At 43.5% G+C, this 13,405-nt stretch overlaps 2 protein-coding genes across 3 annotated transcripts; one reads left to right on the top strand and one right to left on the bottom strand.

Annotated features, from left to right (window-relative positions):
- Nucleotides 1–1,827: 1,827 nt before the first annotated feature.
- LOC116920843 (breast cancer type 1 susceptibility protein homolog) lies at nt 1,828–5,387 on the bottom strand. Of its 2 annotated transcripts, none has more exons than XM_032926985.2 (6): nt 5,151–5,387; nt 4,841–5,079; nt 4,322–4,731; nt 3,990–4,263; nt 2,730–3,931; nt 1,828–2,648 (listed from the first exon to the last, which is right to left on the bottom strand). In XM_032926985.2, the coding sequence occupies exons 1-6, from the start codon at nt 5,234–5,236 to the stop codon at nt 2,001–2,003; spliced, it is 2,859 nt and encodes a 952-aa protein (XP_032782876.2). In that variant the 5' UTR covers nt 5,237–5,387; the 3' UTR covers nt 1,828–2,000. The 2 variants fall into 2 exon arrangements, with proteins under 2 accessions (XP_032782876.2, XP_032782877.2); XM_032926986.2 differs by having other exon boundaries at nt 5,161–5,297.
- A 481-nt stretch (nt 5,388–5,868) lies between these two features.
- LOC123471545 lies at nt 5,869–6,485 on the top strand. Its single transcript, XM_045173091.1, has 3 exons — nt 5,869–5,992; nt 6,059–6,166; nt 6,233–6,485. Exons 1-3 carry the CDS (start codon nt 5,882–5,884, stop codon nt 6,329–6,331), a joined length of 318 nt encoding a protein of 105 aa, XP_045029026.1. The 5' UTR covers nt 5,869–5,881; the 3' UTR covers nt 6,332–6,485.
- Nucleotides 6,486–13,405: the final 6,920 nt, after the last annotated feature.

Raw genomic sequence — 13,405 nt, 5'->3', positions numbered from 1 at the left:
CGTCGAATGCTGCGTTGCACGATAAAATCAAATGCGAAAAAAGATGTCGAACAGCCCTATAGCAGTGGCAAGCAAGTAGCGATCGGCCCCGATTAGCCATAATCGGGTTAACCACCCCGCCCCGCCCCGGGAAAAGGCAATCGGGGATGAATCGGAGTGCCACTTCGTCAGCTGGGGCGGGGCGGGGCAAAAATCGAGGTAAACCCGCTTGCCCTGACGCCTTTTTCAAAAATGGCGCCTGTATTCAAACTACGAATTTGGGTCGGGTTTTTATCGGGGTAACCGGGGCGAACTTCCCGATTTTCATCATAATAGTCGATTTTTACTCCATCGATTATGTTTTTACGTCAATCGATTGATTGCAATCAGGGTTGCATCCCCGATTAGGCACCCCGATAAAACACCCCGATTGAGATCGGGGTTCAAAAATTTTCACCCCGAGCCCCGAACGCCCCACCCTGAGCCCCGAATTTCGAAACCCGATTGGCAAAATGCGCCCCGATTAGGGTCGGGGCCGATCCCTAGTGGCAAGATTCAATAGATATTTTCTATTTAAAAATATAAATAAAATATTGATGAATACAAATGGGGGGGCTGGTGTCGTATGCTTTCACGACACAGGCTTCCCTCCCTAACAACATTGCTGGGGTCGCGTTCTTCGTTGACTGTAGCCCCCCCTCCCCTTCAAAAACGGGGGGACTAATGTTGGGGGTGGCTACGGTCGGACGGGGCAGGTGTCGGGGGGGCTGGTGTCGGGTTACTCTTAAGGGCTACTGTCGGGTGGTCCAATGTCACGTTCCCGCTGAAAAGGGTCTTATATCTGAGCGGGCGGCACCTTAGCGGGTAGACTCGTTTTTCCTTTGTTAGTGTGCGTTAAAAGGCTGGGTAATAAAATGGTCAACACAAGGTTGAGGTCGAGTAAATAGCGTACAATTTTTTAAAGATCTTTTAAAAGAGCTATTCTGGGCAGGTTGTAGAGCCCCGAAAATTTTTTTTTGTAATAGTCTAGATATCTTATTTGTTTCAAAAAATCAATAACAGTAAAATTGATGTTCGGGTTTTTGTGCAGGATACTATACACACAAAGTAAAAAGAGGTTCGTAGGTTTCGGGCCTGATTACCTAGGACCCGATCCCCGTTTCCACCACATTGACATACCCAAAAAATAGTCAATCGGTTATGACCCGGGTACAAACTTTTCAAACGGTTCGGTTCGATATATCTGTTGTAAGTGCTCTCGAGTCTCGACGTCATAAAAGGTATTGGATCTTATAGGCCTTTATTATTTAATAGACCTTGCTGCTGTGCTGTGAACATTTTATGATGACATAGTAACACTTAGAATTATAATTTAGAATGTGGAAGGGAAGTTGGAGTGATGAACGAGGGTAGGACACCAATGAAATAATGGCATATTAAATATGATTCCTTCCTGAAGGGAACAGATAAAAGATTTTCCTGAGTAATTTCTTGAAATGTTTGCAAAAATCTAAGAAAACGCAATTGTCAAAAAGGCATAAATATTAAAATTCAAAATTTCAAAGTCAAAATTTTGACTTTTTTCCCCAAGTTTTTCTGGAAAACTTACTTTTTTTTTTGGCAAGTTATTATATTTTTTTGTTTCACTCGGATTGGAAACAGAGGCAGACAAGTAAACCGAGCAGTTGTATCCATGGATGAGCTCCAAACAAAGTTACATTATACTACTATTTAAACTAATTACTCTGTTAAACGGTCATCATAATAATATACATTCAATTTCTCCTACCTTAATTTTATCGAATTTGATAAACCATTGATATTTTTGTAAAAGGAGGTACAACAGGCAACGAGGAAGAATTTCAATTTATTTAATAAAACTTGGAAAAATCCAAAAAAAAAGTACAAGGATTCCAAAAAAAAAAGCTTCCCTTCTAAAGAAAAAAAAAAAAAAATGACACACTTTATCTGCTTGATGGACTACTTAAATGATGCTGAGCATCGGGACAGAAAAATGGTCATTATACCCCAAGGCGTGCATCAAATCCCATCAACTTCAGCACTGAAACGGAATATTTACCTATGAATTGGTTGAGTACTGGAAGAAGTTGATAGGCGGCCAAGCAATCTAAAACCCATTCGCGGGAAACGCTAACTACTTTGTGCCTGTTGAACCAGTCGACCGCTGTACGTTCAATTTCCAAGTTGACGTCATCCTCGGTCTGGATGACAATCATCGTATATCGCCGTCTTTTTGTTAGTTGCGATGGACTAGGCGCCGTGGCTGCACCACATAAATGTAACAACTGATTGAGCTGATCAACCGTCACGTCAGTAAAGGGCCCTTGGCAGCAAAACTCGAAAGCTTCGAACAACTTTTCCTTTTGACTAGTCTGTCTGGCTCGGCGAGGACCATCTTCTCCATCCATATCCAGTGCTTCAAATGGTTCTTCATCTAACACTCTATTCTCGCGGATACACTTATGAACCCAGTCGACTCCTACAATCCAAATACCGCTAGCGACGCCATATAAGAATTTCAGAGTTCGCTGTGCACAGTTTTCGTCGTCCAGATAAACAATCACATGCGTAACAGAAGAGTTATACGTTTGCGATACTTCGGCCCCAATCCTTTGAGCCCAATGTTCAATCAATTTGACCTGTGGCCGCTGCATTTAAACCAGGTGGTTATTAATACTTCATATTCAGAATGAACGAACTGTGGGTTTGCAGATTTAAGGTAGACTTACCGGAATCCCAGAACACGTAAAAACCATGCGTTTGCACGGGGTTCGATTTGGAGGAGCTGGGCGTGGAGGAGTAGATGTAAGAATATCCTCTTCGTCCGAATCTGGATCACTTTCCATCACCACAGTTTTGCAGGCTGCAACTTCGTCCGTATTCAATTCATGTAATTCTCGATGCACTTCATTCGCTAGTCTAGGACTTGGTTCCACAGATAATGGCATTAACGAAACTGGAACTGAATTGACAATATCTAGCGACGAGACTTTTCTCCGTTTTCGTTCCGCCATCTCATTTTCATTATCACTCAAAGACAAACTTTTGGTCCGCTTAAATGCCTCGGCGAACATATTTTCACTGCATTCATCTGACTCTCTTCTGCTAAAATTTTCGCCATTTTCTTCGTTCCGCGCTTGTTTAGCAGGCGATACTGGTAGATCACCCATGTGTAACGTATTATGCGAGAGGACATTTACTTGACGTTGACTCAGGCTAAATTGTGATTGCACTTCCGTAGTCATACATGGAGCTTCAATCGCTTCTGTCTGAGTCGCAACTGAAGCTAGTGAGACGAATGTTGAGCAAGAGGTTTGGGTATTCTGAGCATAGGTCATTTTCTGTGAGTCAACACGCGAACCATATGAAAACGGTAAGTATGCTGTCGTCTTGTCAAGAATAGGGCCCAATTTCCCCAAACGGGTAAAGATAATCGGTTGTCTTTCAAATGAATGAATTGATATCCTAGGGGTGACACGGCCTTTATAAAAAAAATTCACAGTACGCCGTTTACCAATAGATACGAGAGACGACGCGTGATTCCGTAATTTATCGGCAAATATGTCACGGTTATTTGTTGCAGAAGTTGTATGGTTTTGCGTTTTAGGACGAGAAACTGGTGTCAGATGATGGGCTATCGGTTGAGCCAGACTGGATTTTTCAGGCTGAGGGCTCGAAGTACTTGTTAAAGGCAGTAGTTGAAGGTTTAATCCATTCGATGTAAATGATTCCGGAGTTTGTGTATCTTCACGGTTTGCTGTAGAACACTCGGTATCTGTATGATGGTTTACAGAATGTTCACCATCGGTACATTCTCGACCGAAACTATCTGCCTGTTTCTCAAACACTTCTTTATTTGACGAAACGCCGGTATCGACAAGTACTTGTCTTGTTTCGTCTTGCGTCATATTTATTTCATTTTGAACTAAACCTAAAAATAGGCCAATGATAAAATAAAAGGAAACTATTTGTTTGAAACTATTCAATACCTTTGGGTAGGTGAAAACGGTTATTTTTTGATAAGGGAAACATAAAGGAATGCATTTTAGTAGTGATGGTTTTCGTGGACTTGGATGCAATAGCTTCATCTATATCTTCGGAAATGTTTGTATGTGAAATAGGTGTTTTGATACCAGACACTTTTAGTTCTGGTGTAATGCTATTCGAACGCTCACGTTTTTTCGCGAAATTTTCACCCGAACTAATTGGCAAGGCATTTTTCCTTGGACGACCTCTCCCACGTCGTGGTCGTCCCCGTTTAATCTAACGAACATATTTTTTATACCCAGAAAACAGCTAAAAGAAACCATTTTTTTTTTACCTGATGATCTATGTCCTCGCCTGGCGGCGGTGGTGGACTGGGTGCTGAAACAATGTCGTATGACAGCTCTTTACCGTTTGACGAAGAGGTCAAATACGGCGACGAAACTTTCAGCGACTGAGAAGAAAGGGTTTCAGAGTTTTTAACGCTAACGCTATTTTCACACTCTTCCTCCTTGTGCATGGTTGATGGACCTTCATCTGAATAAGTCATCAGCCATTGATCAACTTTCTGTGTTGGTTGCAGAGTTCTATGGCTAGTTAGCCGAGGGGATGGTAGGCCAGATATTAGTATAGGGCCACTGCAAGTTTCAGATTCCATTGCCAGATTCACTTCTTGAGAATATAGATTTTCTTCAGTTAGGATTAACAGCTTTGTTTCTGAGCTCTGTTTTGGGCCAATTGAACTAGCTAAGGACAAAATGATCACGGAATGATTTTTGTGATGAAAAGCAAAATGATATCAATGTAACAAGCTAACAGAAATACATTTAAAAAACAATTAATAGAAAACTTTTACCAACTGTGACGCCTCCCTCAGAGCAAAAGTCTTTCACAAACTGAAGAAGACAAGAAGAGAGTCTGCTAATCTTCAAACTGACCTCTTCAATATCCCTGTTTGAGTCTACATCTTGGCAAACAATACAGTCTGACTGAGTCTCTGTATAATTTGTATGGTGGTGAACTTTCACAAAAATGCAAGTTCGACAAAATAAATGCCCACACATAGCTTTCACAGGGTCATGAAGTAAACTGTTGCTAAACGAAAAAAAATCAAAAGATCGTTAACACAAGATTAAGCGGCAGCGTTTTTCTTCTGATCTTTATACCATTTTTTACATTTGCTTAACTGCCAACTTCGTTCCACGAAACGTTTTATCATTGCCTGATTCTCGTTACTAACGGTATTTTTCATTTTTGTATCTGAATTTGTTCAAAACTTTGCTACAATCAACTATAACAATCCTCAAACTGACGTTAACAAAGCCATTACAGACAATGCATGAAACCTTTTTCAGTGGATTTTACTACTTGTCAGTTGTCACCATGGTATTATAGTGGGCCGCGGTATATCGTGTACGCGTACCGGTATATCGTGGAAAACCATCGTGGAATGGCTAGCCCCGCCCAGAAGGGGAGGAGCCTACTATCGTGGAATGGGTCGATTTCCACGGTATATCGTGGAAAGCGATCGTGTACCACTATACGTATATATACACAGCAGACAACAGGCCCAAAGAATCAAAATTCAAACTTGACACGTGTGGTGAATTGTTTAGTGACTTCAAATACAAGGTAATTTGATAGATGTGTATATAAGTTATTTATATATTATTTTTCTAACATATCTTAATTTAGTAGTTTTAAGTACAATGTCTTCCAGGCCAAAGAGAAAATGTAAAGCCACTAATCCGCCTCTGTCAACAGTGTGTACAAGTTCAAAGGTTAGTTAATCCTAATCATAAGTCATATAAAATTAATTAATTAATTGTATTTGTATTAGGCTTTGGATCCGGTAAGCAATGACCCTTTGTCAGCTTTCAAGGAAGAGGATCAGTCTATGTCCCCCCAGCCTCTCATCATAGATGAGTCGCAGGCTGAAGTGGGTGAGACAAATGTTACTGTCCGAGCAGCCACTGATGAAAAAATAATTGCTGCTGGCACGACTCAGGTAATTGTGTATTCTTTTTCATTTGTTTAATACATAAATTTTTAAAATTTGTTAACCCCTATTTAGGAATGGAAAATGACTGCGGAGAACCTTGCAGAGGAGAACTGTACCCTAAAGGACAAGGTTAAGCTGCTGGAAGAAGCCTTAGTGGCGCAAAAGGCAGCCTCTGACGAGGTAAGTTAAACACTTATTAATTTAATAGCTCTATTTTGTATTTTAAAAAAATATCTCCATTTCCAGAAAGGTACTTCCTTGGAGTTGGAGCTACAAAAAGTAACAAATCTTCTGAGGGCAGTGGAAGGTAAGAAATCTAAAACCAATAAATATTATTTTGTTTAAAATTGTGTACATGTGTATATAAAGAACTTATAGAATAACTGTCAGTTCTTAACTATACAGTTATTCTATGTATTATAGTTATATATAATACCTATATATAGTATCCTTATATAATACCTATAAAGAGGTATTGTATAGAAGAACTAAACACAGGTACTATATAGTACCTACATTTAACTATAGAACTATATTACAATTACTATATGCACAATATTACATACAATATGTATTGCTATTTAGTGTTTCCCAAATTAGTGAGCAAGGCGATGGTGGTGATTGAAGCGGGTACGCACGCGGGTACGCAAGCGGATTCCCGATCGTCTCCAGCTCCATCGACGAGCTCCCGCCATGTCGACGAACAAACTAATAATTCATCGGCTGAAGAAAGTGGCGACGAGGAAGAGGAAGACGAGGATGAGGAGGAGGACGAGGACGCTTTTCATGCTCTAAAGGTAAGTTCGCAGCAGTCCTATTATTTTTCTATTGTAACCAAGAAAAAAATCATTGTAGGACGCGTTTCCAATAAAAAAGGAAAACCTTACCAAATTGAGTACCGTGGATGAGCGAAAGTTTGTCCTGAATCTTATTGGGACGCTGTATTCCCGGCAATACCTCCGTCTCCACAAAAAAAGTGGTACGAAAGCTACGCATGGGGACGACTTGAAAATTCCTATTCCGTGTGAGCAGTACGTTCAAATACAAGGTAAGAGTTTTTTTAATATTATTTAAGAGTTGTATTTTAATCATATTTATCTGCTTAGATGCCATTTGCTCCATGCTGAAGGTGAAACTAACTAGACATCGTTTGCCACCGAAACTGGAGTTGGCTATTTCCCAGAAATTTAATCAGGTGCGTCCAACGGCAGCAGACAAGCGTAAATTGCGCCACTACTGGAAGATGCAAAATACCCAAAATCCTTGAAAACTGTGCATTTATTATGGTCTGCATAATACAAAGAAATTGTGTTCTCCAATGGTTTCGTTTTCATTTTATATTGTATACATAATATAATATATTAAGGCCACTGGGTAAACTAAATAATAATAATTTTAAAAAATGTACGATGAAATGCGGTGTTGATGCGTGTACTTTATCCCTGAGTGTAAATATTGAAATACTTTAGTATTTTAATATTACCGAAGGTATTACCGGATTTATGCCCGATTAATTTACAATACGGGCACAAAAAAAAGAGGAGGAAAGATAAGGGGGAGGCAAGGGGGAGGGACGAGGAGGGAAAGGAGCTGCACCCAGACCAAAACCGGGTTCCGGAGAAATTCGGCGGAAAAAAGGCGGCAAAATTCATAAGAACCGTTTATAAAATTCGGGGAAACGGGTCTTTTTCCGCTGAAATTTTAGCGCACTGTCGCCATGTTTGACCGTGAATAACTTGTGTACGTCAACTAGGATCGCCCTACGAATGGGAAAATGACATATTAAGCCGGGCAGGAGCAGCTGGACCGTGAAATCCGCGTGAAAATCGGACATGCCGAAACCGGCCGAGTCAGCTACCGGAAGGAGCAGTCGCACGGCTCCTCATCGGGTACCGCTGGATAGAGCGCAATCACGCGATGGCCGCTGTCGAAAAATTTTCGCGATCTGACGCACCGTTCAGCCGCTATGAATTTTTGAAAATTAATTCCGAACGCGGCTGCGCTTTTGACGTCGAATTCCTAGAATTGGCAGGTAGAGGCCCATCATCATTTTTCGAGCTTTAAAAATAGTTTGCGGCCGAACGGTGTATCCGATCACAGTGGGACCTTCACCATCGGAACGAGCTCGACGAGCCGCATCCAATGATACCGGTTTCGTGATCATTCGTGACCGAAAAAATATTTTGATAGAAAAAATCCCATGGGGGTTGGACGCAAGGGGATAGACGAGCCAGGCACTTTTGGGAGTCGGGGAATTCGTCTGAACGGACAAAAAAATCATAACTCCCGAACGGTACCGTTGCTAGCGCTGAAATTCATACTGCCGGAATCAGCGTGAGCCAACGCATCGAACGGTGCTCAACCCGTCATGATTAAAAAACATAAAAAAATACAAGAAGGAAAGAAGGTCAGCTTGGGGTCAAGTAATTAACCAGCGCCTCACTGCTCCATTTTCCAAAAAAAATAAAATAAAAATAAACATACACGCCAATCTCGGCAGCGGATCGTCGCACGCACCTGCCATAGCCACCGATGAACGCGGCTCGTTTTCACCATCATTTTGTTTCACAATTCCAGATTTAATTTACACGAAGGTATTGTGCTATGCACGTCTTGTCCCTGAGTGTAAATATTGAAATACTTTAGTATTTTAATATTACCGAAGGTATTACCGGATTTATGCCCGATTAATTTACAATACGGGCACAAAAAAAAGAGGAGGAAAGATAAGGGGGAGGCAAGGGGGAGGGACAAGGGGGAGGAACGAGGAGGGAAAGGAGCTGCACCCAGACCAAAACCGGGTTCTGGAGAAATTCGGCGGAAAAAAGGCGGCAAAATTCATAAGAACCGTTTACAAAATTCCTGGAAACGGGCTTTTTTCCGCTGAAATTTTAGCGCACTGTCGCCATGTTTGACCGTGAATAACTTTTGTACGTGAACTCGGATCGCCCTACGAATGGGAAAATGAGAAATTAAGCCGGGCAGGAGCAGCTGGACCGTGAAATCCGCGTGAAAATCGGACATGCCGAAACCGGCCAAGTCAGCTACCGGAAGGAGCGGTCGCACGGCTCCTCATCGGGTACCGCTGGAAAGAGCGCAATCACGCGATCTCAGCTGTCGAAAAATTTTCGCGATCCGACGCACCGTTCAGCCGCTATGAATTTTTGAAAATTAATTCCGAACGCGGCTGCGCTTTTGACGTCGAATTCCTAGAATTGGCAGGTAGAGGCCCATCATCATTTTTCGAGCTTTAAAAATCGTTTGCGGCCGAACGGTGTATCCGATCACGCCGGGACCTTCACCATCGGAACGAGCTCGACGAGCCGCATCCAATGATACCGGTTTCGTGATCATTCGTGACCGAAAAAATATTTGGATAGAAAAAATCCCATGGGGGTTGGACGCAATGGGATAGTCGAGCCAGGCACTTGTGGGAGTCGGGGAATTGGTGTGAACGGGCAAAAAAAATCATAACTCCCGAACGGTACCGTTGCTAGCGCTAAAATTCATACTGCCGGAATCAGCGTGAGCCAACGCATCGAACGGTGCCCAACCCGTCATGATTAAAAAACATAAAAAATACAAGAAGGGAAGAAGGTCAGCGGGGGGTCAAGCAATGAACCAGGGCCTAACTGCTCCATTTTCCAAGAAAACCAAACAAAAGTTTACAAACATGCACGCCAATCTCGGCAGCGGATCGTCGCACGCACCTTCAACAGCCACCAATGAACGCGGCTCGTTTTCACCATCATTTTGTTTCACAATTCCAGATTTAATTTACACGAAGGTATTGTGCTATGCACGTCTTGTCCCTGAGTGTAAATATTGAAATACTTTAGTATTTTAATATTACCGAAGGTATTACCGGATTTATGCCCGATTAATTTACAATACGGGCACAAAAAAGAGGAGGAAAGATAAGGGGGAGGCAAGGGGGAGGGACAAGGGGGAGGGACGAGGAGGGAAAGGAGCTGCAGCCAGACCAAAACCGGGTTCTGGAGAAATTCGGCGGAAAAAAGGCGGCAAAATTCATAAGAACCGTTTACAAAATTCCTGGAAACGGGCCTTTTTCCGCTGAAATTTTAGCGCACTGTCGCCATGTTTGACCGTGAATAACTTGTGTACGTCAACTCGGATCGCCCTACGAATGGGAAAATGACATATAAAGCCGGGCAGGAGCAGCTGGACCGTGAAATCCGCGTGAAAATCGGACATGCCGAAACCGGCCGAGTCAGCTACCAGAAGGAGCGATCGCACGGCTCCTCATCGGGTACCGCTGGATAGAGCGCAATCACGCGATGGAAGCTGTCGAAAAATTTTCGCGATCCGACGCACCGTTCAGCCGCTATGAATTTTTGAAAATTAATTCCGAACGCGGCTGCGCTTTTGACGTCGAATTCCTAGAATTGGCAGGTAGAGGCCCATCATCATTTTTAGAGCTTTAAAAATAGTTTGCGGCCGAACGGTGTATCCCATCACGGCGGGACCTTCACCATCGGAACGAGCTCGACGAGCCGCATCCAATGATACCGGTTTCGTGATCATTCGTGACCGAAAAAATATTTTTATACAAAAAATCCCATGGGGGTTGGACGCAAGGGGATAGACGAGCCAGGCACTTGTGGGAGTCGGGGAATTGGTGTGAACGAGCAAAATAAATCATAACTCCCGAACGGTACCGTTGCTAGCGCTAAAATTCATACTGCCGGAATCAGCGTGAGCCAACGCATCGAACGGTGCCCAACCCGTCATGATTAAAAAACATAAAAAATACAAGAAGGGAAGAAGGTCAGCGGGGGGTCAAGCAATGAACCAGGGCCTAACTGCTCCATTTTCCAAGAAAACCAAACAAAAGTTTACAAACATGCACGCCAATCTCGGCAGCGGATCGTCGCACGCACCTTCAACAGCCACCAATGAACGCGGCTCGTTTTCACCATCATTTTGTTTCACAATTCCAGATTTAATTTACACGAAGGTATTGTGCTATGCACGTCTTGTCCCTGAGTGTAAATATTGAAATACTTTAGTATTTTAATATTACCGAAGGTATTACCGGATTTATGCCCGATTAATTTACAATACGGGCACAAAAAAGAGGAGGAAAGATAAGGGGGAGGCAAGGGGGAGGGACAAGGGGGAGGGACGAGGAGGGAAAGGAGCTGCACCCAGACCAAAACCGGGTTCTGGAGAAATTCGGCGGGAAAAAGGCGGCAAAATTCATAAGAACCGTTTATAAAATTCGGGGAAACGGGCCTTTTTCCGCTGAAATTTTAGCGCACTGTCGCCATGTTTGACCGTGAATAACTTGTGTACGTCAAATCGGATCGCCCTACGAATGGGAAAATGACATATTAAGCCGGGCAGGAGCAGCTGGACCGTGAAATCCGCGTGAAAATCAGACATGCCGAAACCGGCCGAGTCAGCTACCGGAAGGAGCGGTCGCACGGCTCCTCATCGGGTACCGCTGGATAGAGCGCAATCACGCGATGGAAGCTGTCGAAAAATTTTCGCGATCCGACGCACCGTTCAGCCGCTATGAATTTTTGAAAATCAATTCCGAACGCGGCTGCGCTTTTGACGTCGAATTCCTAGAATTGGCAGGTAGAGGCCCATCATCATTTTTCGAGCTTTAAAAATCGTCTGCGGCCGAACGGTGTATCCGATCACGGCGGGACCTTCACCATCGGAACGACCTCGACGAGCCGCATCCAATGATACCGGTTTCGTGATCATTCGTGACCGAAAAATATTTTATTTTGATAGAAAAAATCACATGGGGGTTGGACGCAATGGGATAGACGAGCCAGGCACTTGTGGGAGTCGGGGAATTGGTGTGAACGAGCAAAATAAATCATAACTCCCGAACGGTACCGTTGCTAGCACTGACATTCATACTGACGGAATCAGCGTGAGCCAACGCATCGAACGGTGTCCAACCCGTCATGATTAAAAAATATAAAAAAATTCAAAGAGGAAAGAAGGTCAGTGGGGGGTCAAGCAATTAACAAGGGCCTAACTGCTCCATTTTCCAAGAAAACCAAAGAAAAGTTGACAAACATACACGCCAATCTCGGCAGCGGATCGTCGCACGCACCTGCCATAGCCACCGATGAACGCGGCTCGTTTTCACCATCATTTTGTTTCACAATTCCAGATTTAATTTACACGAAGGTATTGTGCTATGCACGTCTTGTCCCTGAGTGTAAATATTAGAATACTTTAGTATTTTAATATTACCGAAGGTATTACAGGATTTATGCCGAAAAATAAGCATACATGAGGAAAAAAAAGAGGAGAAAAGATAAGGGGGAGGAAAGGGGGAGGGACAAGGGGGAGGGACGAGGAGGGAAAGGAGCTGCAGCCAGACCAAAACCGGGTTCCGGAGAAATTCGGCGGAAAAAAGGCGGCAAAATTCATAAGAACCGTTTACAAAATTCCGGGAAACGAGCCTTTTTCCGCTGAAATTTTAGCGCACTGTCGCCATGTTTTACCGTGAATAACTTTTGTACGTGAAATCGGATCGCCCTACGAATGGGAAAATGACATATTAAGCCGGGCAGGAGCAGTTAGACCGTGAAATCCGCGTGAAAATCGGACATGCCGAAACCGGCCGAGTCAGCTACCGGAAGGAGCGGTCGCACGGCTCCTCATCGGGTACCGCTGGATAGAGCGCAATCACGCGATCGCAGCTGTCGAAAAATTTTCGCGATCCGACGCACCGTTCAGCTGCTATGAATTTTTGAAAATTAATTCCGAACGCGGCTGTGCTTTTGACGTCGAATTCCTAGAATTGGCAGGTAGGGGCCCATCATCATTTTTCGAGCTTAAAAAATCGTTTGCGGCCGAACGGTGTATCCGATCACGGCGGGACCTTCACCATCGGAACGAGCTCGACGAGCCGCATCCAATGATACCGGTTTCGTGATCATTCGTGACCGAAAAAGTATTTGGATAGAAAAAATCCCATGGGGGTTGGACGCAATGGGATAGACGAGCCAGGCACTTGTGGGAGTCGGGGAATTGGTGTGAACGGGCAAAAAAAATCATAACTCCAGAACGGTACCGTTGCTAGCGCTGACATTCATACTGCCGGAATCAGCGTGAGCCAACGCATCGAATGGTGCCCAACCCGTCATGATAAAAAACATAAAAAAATACGAGAAGGAAAGAAGGTCAGCTGGGGGTCAAGTAATTAACCAGCGCCTCACTGCTCCATTTTCCAAAAAAACGAAAGAAAAGTTTACAAACATACACGCCAATCTCAGCAGCGGATCGTCGCACGCACCTGCAATAGCCACCGATGAACGCGGCTCGTTTTCACCATCATTTTGTTTCACAATTCTAGATTTAATCCCTGAGTGTAAATATTGAAATACTTTAGTATTTTAATATTACCGAAGGTATTACCGGATTTAT

The sequence above is a fragment of the Daphnia magna genome, linkage group LG4 (genome assembly GCF_020631705.1).
Source record: "Daphnia magna isolate NIES linkage group LG4, ASM2063170v1.1, whole genome shotgun sequence".
Lineage (NCBI taxonomy): Eukaryota > Metazoa > Arthropoda > Branchiopoda > Diplostraca > Daphniidae > Daphnia > Daphnia magna.
This window is presented reverse-complemented; position numbering and strand designations above follow the sequence as displayed.

What these genes read in the sequence shown, in the direction of transcription:
- LOC116920843 (XM_032926985.2), bottom strand. Translation starts at nt 5,236, where the DNA reads ATGAAAAATACCGTTAGTAACGAGAATCAGGCAATGATAAAACGTTTC. An exon ending in TGAGGGAGGCGTCACAGTTG is followed by an intron (nt 4,732 to 4,840) that starts GTAAAAGTTTTC and finishes TTTTGTCCTTAG; the next exon opens with CTAGTTCAATTGGCCCAAAA. An exon ending in TTACGTGTTCTGGGATTCCG is followed by an intron (nt 2,649 to 2,729) that starts GTAAGTCTACCT and finishes GTTTAAATGCAG; the next exon opens with CGGCCACAGGTCAAATTGAT.
- LOC123471545 (XM_045173091.1), top strand. Translation starts at nt 5,882, where the DNA reads ATGTCCCCCCAGCCTCTCATCATAGATGAGTCGCAGGCTGAAGTGGGT. An exon ending in TTGCTGCTGGCACGACTCAG is followed by an intron (nt 5,993 to 6,058) that starts GTAATTGTGTAT and finishes ACCCCTATTTAG; the next exon opens with GAATGGAAAATGACTGCGGA. An exon ending in AAAAGGCAGCCTCTGACGAG is followed by an intron (nt 6,167 to 6,232) that starts GTAAGTTAAACA and finishes CTCCATTTCCAG; the next exon opens with AAAGGTACTTCCTTGGAGTT.